General features: G+C 47.2%; 1 protein-coding gene across 1 annotated transcript; it reads left to right on the top strand.

Moving 5' to 3' along the window:
- The first annotated feature begins 5,519 nt into the window (after window positions 1-5,519).
- Window positions 5,520-11,286, top strand: FZD10 (frizzled class receptor 10). The gene has a single exon (XM_031948413.1). The coding sequence runs from the start codon at window positions 6,027-6,029 to the stop codon at window positions 7,770-7,772; it is 1,746 nt and encodes a 581-aa protein (XP_031804273.1). The 5' UTR covers window positions 5,520-6,026; the 3' UTR covers window positions 7,773-11,286.
- Window positions 11,287-13,572: the final 2,286 nt, after the last annotated feature.

The raw sequence follows: 13,572 nt of genomic DNA, 5'->3' as shown, positions 1-13,572 counted from the left end.
TGGGAGTGTGGGAATAGTGGAGAGGAGCTGCCCCCTTGAATGGCTCCCCCTGCGCCAGAAGCAGTGGGGAGTCCCTCAGACGCCACTGATCCAAAGCCAGGCCTTGAAAGGGGGATTAAAGAAATGTTCTGATTTGCAATTCACACTAATGCACCCTGTGGAACCTTTGGTCATATTTCAAACCCCACTGCTAGGGAAAGAGCCGGAAAAAGCCGCTGAGATGGGGCTGAGGCAGCAGCGCTGCCTCCGCCGCTCGCTGGCCACTTCCATTTTCAGAAGAGGGGCTGAGGGGGCCGACAAGGTGTTTGCACACACACACACACACACACACAACCGGTTGCTGCAAGAGTTTGCCACGACACGCAAAAATGGGTCTGGGATTGGGATGGGTCAAGATTAGAAGCGCTTCTAGATAGGGGGGTGGGGGTGGGAATAATAGAGGGAAGGGGCTTCGTTGTCGGGGACCTTCCTTGGCTACTCAGGAGTGGGAGGGAAGGGATTTTTCCCCCCACTCCGCATCCTTGGAAGGACACCTAGGGAGTCACGGTGGGTGTGAAAATCAACAGTAAGAAAAGAAATCACTTTTCCGTCCAGGGTAAGGGAGTTTAAAGAACTCCCCCTTGCAGTATCCTTCCCTCTCCCCCCACCCCTCCTGATTTTGCTCCTCAGCTCCAACATGCTGGGAAGAAACGAAGAGCGACTCTGGATTGCAAAGCAAAAAACTCAATCAGGCGGCCCCGTTGCTTTGTAACTGGGATACTGTGCTGGAAAACCCCAAGAGGCCGGCACGCCGGGCCAGAGGGAGGATGCAATCCCTTCTCCCAGCTGGTTTTCCGCTAGTGTTGCACCAATCTAGGGCTTTCTCTCCGCCTCTGCTTCCGAGGGCCTAGCGAGAGAGAGCAGCACGGCGCCCCCTCCGCTGAGCCAGCGACTGGGTCAAGCCAGACCGAAAGAGAGGGATGAAATCGAGAAGCTTAAAGTGTGTGTCACTGCATTTTATCTCCTAGGAGAACCTTTGCTTTAATCCCATCGCACAAAGGCAGGCCTGGCTAGGCCAGTAATTGCCCAAGACTGTAACCGAAACGGGGGCAGAGCTACAACTCGGATTGAGAGTATTAACCACATCTGGGTTGTTTCCTACCACTCTCTGGCGGGATACAGCTCTTTCTGGCTGAGGACTGCTCCTCTTTCTCCCGAAACATTCCCTCTTCCTAATCTTTCACTTTCTCCGGAGAACACTGGCCAGCCTGAAAGGCAGATGGATGTGTTAATGGGGAGTAGGGGGGGGTGGGGAAGGGGGGAAGGGGAGGACTGGAACCGAGAGAGGGAGGTAGCAAATTCGCGTTGTTTTTTTTCCTGGAGCTGGCACATTATTGGAAATCATGTTCCATTATAAAGTTTCCTCTTAAAAAAAAAAAAATACCAAAAACGACAACCTGTACTCAACATTTTGGAGGCTTAATCAGATTTCTATTAATTTAAACATATAGCTATTCCCACGACAAGCCCTAGTGCTTTCTTTCCCCCCTTTCATCTGTGGTTAAATATGTAAATAAAATGTCTAAAGTCATTCTTCAAAGAAGACAAAAGAAAAAAGAGCTGAGGGAAAAGACAGCCATAAAATTCCTCCCAATTCTCCATAACATTTGCCAGAGGGGGGCCGGGCTGGCCTGGGCCAAGCAGCAGGGGTGCCCGGCGGCTCCATACAATCCCCCATCTCCAATCCCACACACAGGAAAAAAATAAAATCCAATATCTTTTCAGCTGGAGCCATCAAAAGGCCCCTTTCATTGGTAGGTATCTTCCAGTTGCTGATTTCTCAGAGGCCTCTCTGCTGGCTGACTGGTTGTCAGTTGGATCCTAGCTCTTCTGGGTTGAACTAGGGAACAGGCAGGCAAGAAGGTCCTTATGCACCCTGTTTTCCACAAATTCTAACTGGAAGTGCTTATCTAAATTAAAATTGAATATTAAGAAGTCAGAGATGTGTTTCCAAATCGTTCCTACACAGCTCTGAGCAAGAAGGATGTTTGGGTATATATGTGTGTGTATATGTATATATATGTTTGTATGTGTGTGTGTATGTGTGTATATATATATATATATATACACATATATTTTTTTCTTTAAGAGAAGGAAAGGTGAAGAAGAAGATGAAATAAAATTTTGTCTTGAAGGGCTTTACATGGAAGGAAAAGGTCAGAAAATAAACATATCCACTACTTTGTTCATTTTTTGCATCAGGGTTTAGCAAAAATACACATTTCTTGGTTCTTGAAAAATATGCCCATCTATGAAAAATGAGAGAGATCGGGTGATTTTCAGTTTTGCATTATTGTCACAGAAGTAGTTTGGCATATGCCAAACCTGGGAAACATAAAACCCTGAATTTAAATAACTAAATAACTCGCAGTCTCAAAGCACATATGTGTCAGAAATGAAATTTGAACCCAGGTCTTCTTAAGAAAATGTGTTCTCTAGCCACAGATTTCAACATTTAGCTATTCCCAGGAGATGTAAGATGCTTAGAATTGATAGTACAACTTTAGGTTGTCTTGTCTAAACTATTCCCTCATCTCCTATTTCACTGTCTGGTATAAGTGAATCCAGCCTGCCCAGCAAAATCCATACCAATTATTATTTCCCAAAGACACTGAAATGCCCAATTGTGTAATCAGCTTCCTAGAGAAGCAAATCAATAAGCCATGCAGAGAGGATTGGTCTAGGATCTGAGTTTGAATACTGGTTAGTTCTGTTTGCCACTAGCTGCTTAACTTTAGGCAAATCACCTGCATCTCTGGACTTTAGTTTATCTTCATCTGCCCAAAGGGATTATAATGATTCGCTCATGGGCTATAAGTATCAAGGAAGATAAGAAGTGAAAGTTTCTAGGTAGATAGATAGATGTAGATATATACCTAGGTAGAGCAGATAAATATATAGACATATACATATATCACACAATATTTTCATAAATAATTACTATCTGGGTGTGAACATGAAGTAAATGAGAGATGACTATTAACTTGTTTATACAAAAGGTACAGGGCAGATGAGTTAACATCAAACCAGGAATCTTTGTGTGGATGTCCTATATGGAACACCAAAAGGAGAGCCCAAAGTCATTTTCCTTATTTGTTTTTTTTTTTTTTTAAAAGGGGGGGGGTGTAATTTGGTGATAACTTTTACAGTCCCTTCCAGCATGAAAGTTCTGTGATTTTGAAGTCAGCTTCAACCTATGCCAGTGGTCTTGGAGTTGGCCAATGTGAGCCTTTCTGACCAAAATAATAATAATAATAATTTTTTTAAATAAAAACTTTGGAAGGTGCTCTGACAACTCTCTTTCTTAGATACCCTACTCCTGAAACTTCCCAGAAAAACTGGGAATATGCCTCTTCCCAATCAGTTCCTTCTCTCTAAATCTTCTAGAATGAGAAGCATATTAGGTGATGAACCATGTTTTCACTGAGCGAAGTATTTTCTTTGCCATATATATATATATATATATATATATATATATATATATATATATATATATAGCTTTAGCATTCCTTAAGGGTTGCAGAAGGCCTGGGTTACTACCTTCTTCCTATAGTCAGTCACTTTACTTCTTTAACAGCAGGCAGGAGAAAACCCCAAGGGTCATGGAGAGGGGGGGGTGGCTCAAGGGGAGAGTGACTACTGGGATATTAACTTTGCCTTTGTGAGATTTTTGTAGCTTTCAGAGAGAATTCCGATCCTTTCCCTTGTTAGGAGGGATCCTAAAACGTGAGAGACCTTGGCCACTTCTCTAAGATACCCCGAGGGCTTTATCTGGCCTGTTGACTTTAGCCCCTAGGAGTTCAGAAATTGCCTAGTTTAGGCTAGCTTTCGCCCTGGAGTGAGTGAGTGGGGAGGGGGGAGGGAAGGGGAGCTCAGAGAAAGGAGAGGGGAGGGGAGGGGGGGCTGTCCTGCGATTGTCTATGGCCACTGAACAAAAGTGGCAGTGACCCAGGATAGGACGAGAGCCAGGTGTGAATGGGGCAGGGAAACTCGATCCTTGCCTTTGAACAAAATGAACTCAATTCGGGTCAACGTATGGCCACCGAGCTCACTTTGGGAGTTGGTGGTCCGCAGGCCTCCTTCCAGCGGCATCTTGCACCAACAGAACCCGAGGAAGAAGCAGTATGGAAACATTCCTGCTTGGGAAATACTATAAACAATGAAGATTTAGACTCAAAGTAAGCCTAGCAAAAATTCATTTCTGAGATAAGAGCGGACCTAGTGGGTGTGGTCCGGGGGGTCACCACTCCCCACTCCAGTCCCATTTTCCTCAGTTTGTTTGTTTGTTTTTTTAAAGAACAGTTTCCCTTTATAACCCTGCCATTTCCTCACCACCACTCCCCAACCCCGCTTTGGAGAAGTAGGAGGTGTTGTCCCTGAAATTTCGGCCGTTCGGGCCCCCAAATCCCAATACTTTGAACCCCACCCCCATCCTTTTAGTTCTTCCCTTTGAAATATCAAAGGAAACCCATCCCCCCAGGCCCGAGCCCAGGACTGGTAAGGACCCAGCCAGGAGAGGAACTCACAGGGGTTTATGGCCGGGGCTATAAAAAGCAAATCCCACGTCCCCTTGAAAGCGCCCTCCGCCCCCCAACCCACCATAAAAGAGAAGGAGGGGGGAGGGCTGTGGAAGAGAGATGCAACACCTTCCAACTCCGATCCCCTCCCCCTTCGGGGCCCTGACCCTTGGGGGCAGTGTCGGCCATCCCAGGGGGGTCCAGGGAAGTGGGGGGGGGGAAGGGGATAGAGAAAGGGAGAGGATGGGGGATGGGCGTTCAGAGGCATTACTCGGGGACTGAGGCAGAGACACCGAGACAGAAGGAGGGAGGGCTAAAGAGCCCGAGACAGATGGACAGAGGCACATGCAGGAGATGCGCGGAGAGGCCAAGCCATTCAAAGAGCGGGCCGAGACTCCGGGCCAGACAGAGCGCCGCGGCCCGCCGGCCTGCGCCCAGCAGGGGGCTCGGCATCCCTGCGGCGCGGAGCCGAGAGGCTGGGAGCGGCGAGGAGCCCGGCGGCCCGCGGGAGTCCCGGGCGGCTCAGCGCCCTAATCCCCGTAGCAGCGCTGGCTTTCTCATGCAAAGCAGCGGCGGGGGCGGGGCGGGGCGGGCGGCCGGGGGGCGGGCTCTGCCACCACTTGGCCCTTTCTCCCCCTTTCCCTGTTTGAGCTTCTCCTTATTCCGGGACGCAACCCCCTAAACAGCTGCTCCCAGCCCTGGCCAGAGGAGGAGGAGAGAAGCAGCAGCAGTAGCAGCCCGAGCCGCCGCGGAGCGGGGAGAGAGGACGCGAGCGTGGGGCGCGGGCGGCGCGAGCCGGACCACGAAGGACAGCGGGGTCAGCGGCGCCCGGGGCAGCTCTCCGCGTCCTCAGCCCCGGGCCAGCCGGGGAAGCTGCGGGGCCACCACCCTTGCCTGCACCTGGGCGCGCGCGCAGCCGGGAGACCGGGAGGGACGGATTGCCAGACGGCGGGCCGGGAAAGTTTGCTGCGCCTGTAAGTTGGTAGCGGCGCCGCCGGATCTAGCCCGGCTTTTCCTCCTCGCCGCACCGCATTGTTTGCAAACTTTGTTTTCGCCTGCCGGTTGGCCTGCTCGTTCCCCCTTCCTTTTCTGCTCTTCCCCCTCCCCCCTCCCTCTCCGGCCAACTCGGAGGACTCTTCGGGAGGACGCAGCGGAGGCAACTCGGAGCTCAGCTCCGCGCCCGGGGCTCGGCGCGGAGGAAGCGGCGGGCGAACAGCTCGCTTGCCCTGCCCCGGGCGGGCATGGGCTGCGGCCGGGGCTGGGGCAGGAGCCGAGGGGTGCAGCGGGCATCTGCTGCAGCCCGGCTCCGGGAGTTCAGGCTCTGATGCGGCGCGGCAGGCGGAGTGTCTGAGCCGGCCCGCACCGCAGTGTCGACTTGTTGGACCGGCGGGTGCCACTGCCGCCGCCGCCGCCGCCGCCGCCGCTGCCGCCGTTACCCTCCCTGCCCCCCGCCCGGGACCCGACGCCGCCATGAGCCTCCTGGGTTCCCGCCTCTGGGTTGTGCTGCAGGTGGTGGGGGCGTGCACGGCCATCAGCTCCATGGACATCGACCGGCCGGGAGAGGGCAAGTGCCAGCCCATCGAGATCCCCATGTGCAAAGACATCGGCTACAACATGACCCGCATGCCCAACCTCATGGGCCACGAGAACCAGCGGGAGGCGGCCATCCAGCTCCACGAGTTCGCCCCGTTGGTGGAGTACGGCTGCCACGGCCACCTCCGCTTCTTCCTGTGCTCCCTCTATGCGCCCATGTGCACCGAGCAAGTCTCCACCCCCATCCCCGCCTGCCGGGTCATGTGCGAGCAGGCCCGGCTCAAGTGCTCCCCCATTATGGAGCAGTTCAACTTCAAGTGGCCCGACTCGTTGGACTGCAGCAAGCTACCCAATAAGAACGATCCCAATTATCTGTGCATGGAGGCCCCCAACAACGGCTCCGACGAGCCGGCCCGGGGCTCCAGCATGTTCCCGCCGCTCTTTCGGCCCCAGCGGCCCCCCAGTCCCCCGGAGCAGCAGCACCCAAAGGACGGCCTGGGCCGCTCGGGCTGCAGCAATCCGGGCAAGTTCCACCACGTGGAGAAGAGCTCGTCCTGCGCGCCTCTCTGCACGCCCGGAGTGGACGTGTACTGGAGCCGGGCGGACAAGCAGTTCGCCGTGGTGTGGTTGGCCATCTGGGCGGTGCTCTGCTTTTTCTCCAGCGCCTTCACGGTGCTCACCTTCTTCATCGACCCTCCCCGCTTCAGGTACCCCGAGCGCCCCATCATCTTCCTCTCTATGTGCTACTGCGTCTACTCCGTGGGCTACCTCATCCGCCTCTTCGCCGGGGCGGAGAGCATCGCCTGCGACAGGGACAGCGGCCAGCTCTACGTCATCCAGGAAGGGTTGGAGAGTACCGGCTGCACCATCGTGTTCTTGGTCCTCTACTACTTTGGCATGGCTAGCTCACTCTGGTGGGTCATCCTCACTCTTACCTGGTTCCTGGCCGCGGGGAAGAAGTGGGGCCACGAGGCCATCGAGGCGAACAGCAGCTACTTCCACCTTGCAGCCTGGGCTATCCCCGCGGTCAAGACCATCATGATCCTGGTGATGAGGAGGGTGGCCGGAGACGAGCTGACGGGCGTGTGCTACGTGGGCAGCATGGACGTGAACGCCCTCACCGGCTTTGTCCTGGTCCCCTTGGCCTGTTACCTCATCATCGGCACCTCCTTCATCCTCTCGGGCTTCGTGGCCCTTTTCCACATCCGGAGGGTGATGAAGACGGGGGGTGAGAACACTGACAAACTGGAGAAACTCATGGTCCGCATCGGGGTCTTCTCCGTGCTGTACACGGTCCCGGCCACCTGCGTGATCGCCTGCTATTTCTACGAGCGCCTCAACATGGATTACTGGAAGGTGCTGGCAGCCCAGCACAAATGCAGGGTCAACAATCAAACTAAAGCCCCGGACTGCTTGATGAGCAGCTCGATCCCTGCCGTGGAGATCTTCATGGTCAAAATGTTCATGCTGCTGGTGGTGGGGATCACCAGCGGAGTGTGGATCTGGACTTCCAAGACGCTGCAGTCTTGGCAAAACGTATGCAGCCGGAGCCTGAAGAAAAGGAGCCGGAGGAAACCTACCACCGTCATCACAGCCGGGGGAATCTACAAAAAAGCCCAGCACCCCCAGAAAGGTCATCACGGGAAGTACGAAGCAGCCACACAATCACCCACCTGCGTGTGAAGTGTGCGTGTGGGGAGGGGTCGGGACTGCGGGGACTAAGCAGCTAAAAAAGGCTGTTTCCCACGGAAAGACTTGTACAGGACTCCAAGAGAAGGGCAAGGGAACTAAGCCCCGGTGCTTTTCTCAGACAGGATGGGGGGAGGGGAGGGGAGGATTTTTAAGTTGGGGAAAAAAAAAAAAAATTACTGCCCTGAAATTCAGGATCTTCCCATTCGCTTCAAGTTAAATGTACCTAAGAGTTTAACATGAAACGAATATTGTCAGTTAAATGGCCTCTTCAGTTAATTTGAAGTAGCTTGTGGGGAGGAATATATATATATATGTTATATATGCATATTATATAGGTGTATCCATATATACATGTGTGTATATGTGTATATAAATATTTTATATACATATAATATATATATGGATAATACACATGTGGATCAAATCTGTGTGTTTCCCTATTTCCTATAGGAAGAGAAAACTTCTGTGGATAGCAAAGAAGTCCCTCCCTATGCTTCCCCACCCAACCCCCCAAATTTCTTTTCTCCGAAAGCCAAAAGTCACTCTTCCTGAAGCCCTCCTTCAGGTCATGGCCCTCACCATGTGAGAAAGCAACTTCTGTAATCACCTAAGCAAAGAAATCTCCTTTTAACAACACAACACAGACAAGGGGGGTGGGGGGGTGAGGGGGAGAGAATAAAAACTAAAAATTATAGAGGCCACAGCCTCCGCAAAACTTTTTAGCTAAAACGGAAACTTCCTCCGCCCCCCAAACCCCAAAACAAAATCGCCAACTTCTGGGCAGCCTACACACGCAAACTATGTGCAATACATTTTTTTTTTTTCTCCTACCATGAAATAAGAAAAAAGAAACAAGTATTTTGCTGTACATAAAGACCACAAAAGAAACCTCTTAACAAAAGAACTGAGAGGTCTGGCCCTCCGAAACCCTTTAGCGTTACATTTTGTGGCTTTTTAATGGAAATCAAGCCAATGTTATACAAGTTTGAACTGATTTGTGGAAAAAAAGAGAGAGAAGAGAGAGGGATCATTCAAAGGTACCAAGGGCTTATTGACTCTTTCCATTGTTAAACAAATTCTTGCCATGAATAGATACAGGAGCACTTGTGGTGCAAAGGGAAAATTTTGTATATTGTGATGCTCTTCGCTGTGCTGGAAAAGCTCAGTTTCTTAGTTGTATATAATTGTAACATATGATTATTTTTCATGCTCCACTATTTTATTAAAAAAATAAATAAAACATGTTCTTTAGTTTGCTGATACTCCCTTGTGATGGCCACTTTCCCTTTCCCAAGCCGGAGTGTGGAGGGGCTGAAAGGCAACTTTGTTCTTGGCCATTGAGTCTGCAGGCACAAGGGAGACTGCTCCCCTGTTTGTAGACATGGGCTGATCGCCCTTTCCAGCTAGGACAGATGTGGATTACAAGGGTGGTAGAATAATGGGACTTACAGGTTACATAAGAATGACATGTGGCCAACACAGAGAGTTAGGGGATTGTTCCTGGGGAATCTTGGCAACTGAACATGAGAGGTCCGTTGTAGGGACAATTCGTGCAAAGGGAGCCTTGTTTACTGAGTACACACTGTGGCAGTAATCTTTGTTTAGCATCCTTTTTCTTCTCTTCAGAGATGGAGGAATGGGGGAGAGGGGAATTCTCAGGACAGCTTCTTATAATGTCCCTCCCTGGTATCCTTTGGAGAAAGGGGCAAAAGAGAACTCCAGTTCTCTGCCCTTCTACATAAGCTGGGCTGATGGGATAGAAGGGTCAGTGGTGGTCTGGATAAAGGGTACAGCTATACACTTGGGGGAAAACTTCTGGCCAGACCAGACTTTTGGCTCATCCAAGAGAGAGAACTAGGAGAGAGATGGAGGGAGAGGTTTTATTCTTGGCTGCTCAGAAGCAATGAAGCAGTGATCCAAGCTCGCAAATCAGATGTCTTTGGTTGACTGAGTCAAAGGCACCATTCAATCTTTCTTTTTCTTTTTTTTTCTTTTTTTTTTTTCATCAATTAAGGGTACTTAGAGATGAAATCAGAGATTTCTTCAGACTGTGGGTATCTCAGGAAAATCAGTCTCTGACTGCCCTTGAGAACTTGCTAGGCGATCAAACATTTGCTTCCCAGCAAGTGTGAAAGCTTAGGTACGGACCAAAGAGAACTTGGGGAGAATGAAACCAGTCTGATACAACTGGAATCCACTTATTCTTGGATAACCTGTTTGTTCAGTAAACAGAAGCTTTTGTTTTGTAAGCATTTATAAGCATCTTGTCTGAAGTCTGCTCAAAACAGACTTTCTTGGCTCAAAGAGGCAAACTAGAGAAAGGCCTGTAAGATCCTGTGGTTTGGGCCCCATTTCTGCTTGTGGAAAGTTAGTGGTTAATTAAATGATTGGCTAAGAAGGTTGAAAATAAATTAAGGAGTAAATGTAACTATGGGGTAGGGGAGGCGAAGTTTTGGGTTATTTTTAGAATTAAAGCCTGAACATCTACTTTTCTTTAAAAAGTGGGTTTCCTAAGAAACCAATTTTTGGAGAGTCTTAGAATTATAGGATTGTAAATGAGACCAATAGGAAGGCAGTGGGGTGAGGCAGAAAGAGCATGTGAGTAACTCTGAAGTCCAAGGACCTGGGTTCAAATCCTGTCTATGTGGTACTTGTGTGACATTAGGAAAGTCGATTTGACCTCACAAGGCTTGATTTTTGAGATCTTGGTGAAAGGCCCCAAGATTACCCAACTCTTTAGTATCTGTGTTGGGATTTGAATCTAGGACTTCTGACCATAAGACCGCTATAACAAGAATGTGAATAATGGCAATAAATCAAAAATGCACTCTAATTTTTAACTGAATGTGTAGCTGTGGGGATCGCAGTATTTTCTCAGGGAATTTCTACAGGGAATCTTTCCAAGATTCTAAATTAGTGAAGAGTTGCTCATCTTCATTGGCAGAGGGAGTTTATATTCATGGGAATCTCTCCACATCAATAAAATAATAGGTCCAATTAAATTAGACAATTGAAATTGTTTTAAGAGATTAAAAATATATGGGCAGATATAGCTAATAATGACTAACCTTTCTATACCACTCTCTATATGCCAGGCATTTACAAATATTATCTTAATTGACCCTTCCCTACAAACTTAGGGGACAGGATAGTGGCTATTACTCTCTACATTTTACAGATGAGGGAACTTCAGTTAAGTGACTTGGCTAGGGTCATATAGCTATTAAGTATCTGGGATGAATTTAAACCCAGGTTTAGGGATCCAACCACTGTGTTATCTAGCTGCTTAGTCTCATATAGTTGATCATATATGAGCCAGTCACAAATTTAATGCAATCTGCTGAAGGAGCACTCAATTTATTTAAAATTCACCATAGTAACACCTTGTTTTGTAGTTTGCAGAGTTGTTTCCCATATTTGCTAGGTATCCTTAGGTTTCTGGGTGCCAGTCCTCCCTAGGAATCCTCATCTTTTCAGCACCTGATCATCAGTAGGTCAGTATGGTTCAGATTCATCTGAATTTTCTAAAAGTCCTCTTTGAAGAATATTCAATCAACAAACAGCATTTGCCTAGAGAACCAAGAACTAGCTAACCATCAGCCAAAGATCATCATGCAGTTTACTCTCTGTATAAATGAAAGAAATGAATGGAAAAGTTTTTATTAAGTGCTTACTGTATGCAAAGGAAATCTAAATAGAAAGGCAAAGCAGATCTCTATTTCAAGAATTCATATTTACATTTTAATAAAGAGAGACAGCTCCTCTTGGGAGGAAAGATCTCTTGACTCTCAGGGCCCAGGGGCAAAGCAGAGTTGATGAGCTATCTTTTAATGACATTTCCATGAATAAAAACTACATCCATTTCTGATAGTGAACCTTTTTACAACTCCAAAGATTTTGATGTTGAGAAGTTTTGTTTGTTTGCTTTGTTTTGTTTTTCCTGGGTAGTCAATAATGACAAAGACGCAGAGGCAGCCTCCCCAAAAGGATTGCTCCTTTAGGACAATCGCTTGCTGGTTGGTCTGTTGAAGAGGGCCAATGGCATCCTGAGAGTGATGTCTTGAGAGCAAATTAGATGTAATTGAGACAGAGCTGTGCAAAGTCACCAGCTTCATTCTCTCTTCCAGGGTCTTTAGAGGACAAAAGTCCATGCTGTGAGTTGGAAGCAGACAGGGCACCTGGGACAGTACTGTGCCCAAGCTTCTTAGGCTTACCTGTCAACAACCAAGAATATCATTTCACTCCCTCGATCTTATTTCCTTAGTCATAAGAAAGGGGTTAGACTAGTTGACCTTTGAGATACCACCTTTAAAATCTAGGATTCTGTGGAAATTACCTCAGTCTGCCCAAAGTTTGAGGTAGGATTTCCCAAGGAATAGCCAATCACTTCTTGTCCTGGCCAGAACTGTTTCTAGTTCCTGTAGCTTAGAACAAGGAGAATAGGAAGAATCTGGGGCTTTGGGTTTTAGTGGCAGACCTGGCTCTGTCTCCCACAATGACCATGTGTCCCTGTCACCTTGGGCAAATAACTTCTTTTGGGGGACTGACAAAATCGCTAAGCTCTACCTTATGATCAAAAAGAACTCTGGTCTTTGAAGTTAGAAGAATTGGGTTTGAGTTAGCAGTTCAATCTTTTGTAACCCCAGTTTCCTAGTCTTTAAAATGGGAATAACATTTCCACCGCCCAACCTTTCAGGACTAATGTGAGTAACGATCTTAAAGACCTATATGAGTATGTATATGTATGTATGTGTATACATATATTAATATATACCTTTATATACATACATATCTTTACATGTCCATATAGATATAAGTTTATATACCTTTGCATATCCATATATCTTTATATATGTGTGTTTATACCTTTTTATGCATATACTTGTGTGTATTTATATACTTATATATCTTTATATGTGTGTACATAATATATGTAATTATATATCTTGTGGATATATATATATATACATGTGTGTACATATAATTATATTTAATATATGTATACATATGTATATAAAGGCAGTTAGATGGCTCAATGGATAGAAGGCTGGACCTGGAGTCAGGAAGACCTGAGTTTAAATATTCACTAGCAGTGTGAACCTGGGTTACTTAACTCGTTTTCCCCAATCTGCTAGAGAAGGAAATTGCAAACCATTCCAGTATCTTTGCCTAAAACATCCCACTCAGGGTCCCTGAGAATCAGGTACCACTGAATTACAATAAACACATATCTTTATAAACATACATCTTTATGTGTATATATTTAATTACCTATATATCTTTGTATATGTGAATGTATAACACATACGTATATTCTTATGGATATTATTATTTTTACTATTAATAGTACCATTTCTAAGATCAATGACAGGACTTAGGAAAAAAGAGAAAAAAGTAACCCTTTAATTCTATGGAAGAGGAGAGGTGGATTATAAAAAAGTCTCACTCAGTCCCTCCTTTCATCTATACTAGTGGCAAAACTTATGCTATTTCTTTAATTTAACCCCTTGTCTGCTCTGGCAGACTAATCCCAATAATTGATGTTTTTAAAATTATTGTGGTAAGCTGTGGTTTCTCCTTCAAGGCAGAGGGGGAAATGAGTAGAGGAGAAGGTATTTGGAGAGAAATTTTCATTTTCATTTTCTTTTTCTTTTTTTTTTTTTTTACTGAGAAGGGATCAGCAAGAAATCCACAAAGGGGTATAGAGAAGGGATGAGTAATAAATTCAAGGTGTCCCTAAAGTCTCAGGGCATTAAAACTTAAAAATGCATTAAGACTTTGGGGATACTTT

The sequence above is a fragment of the Sarcophilus harrisii genome, chromosome 1 (genome assembly GCF_902635505.1).
Source record: "Sarcophilus harrisii chromosome 1, mSarHar1.11, whole genome shotgun sequence".
In the NCBI taxonomy this organism is placed as follows: Eukaryota; Metazoa; Chordata; class Mammalia; order Dasyuromorphia; family Dasyuridae; genus Sarcophilus; species Sarcophilus harrisii.
Note: the sequence above shows the minus strand (reverse complement) of the source record. Positions and strands in the feature narration are given on the sequence as shown.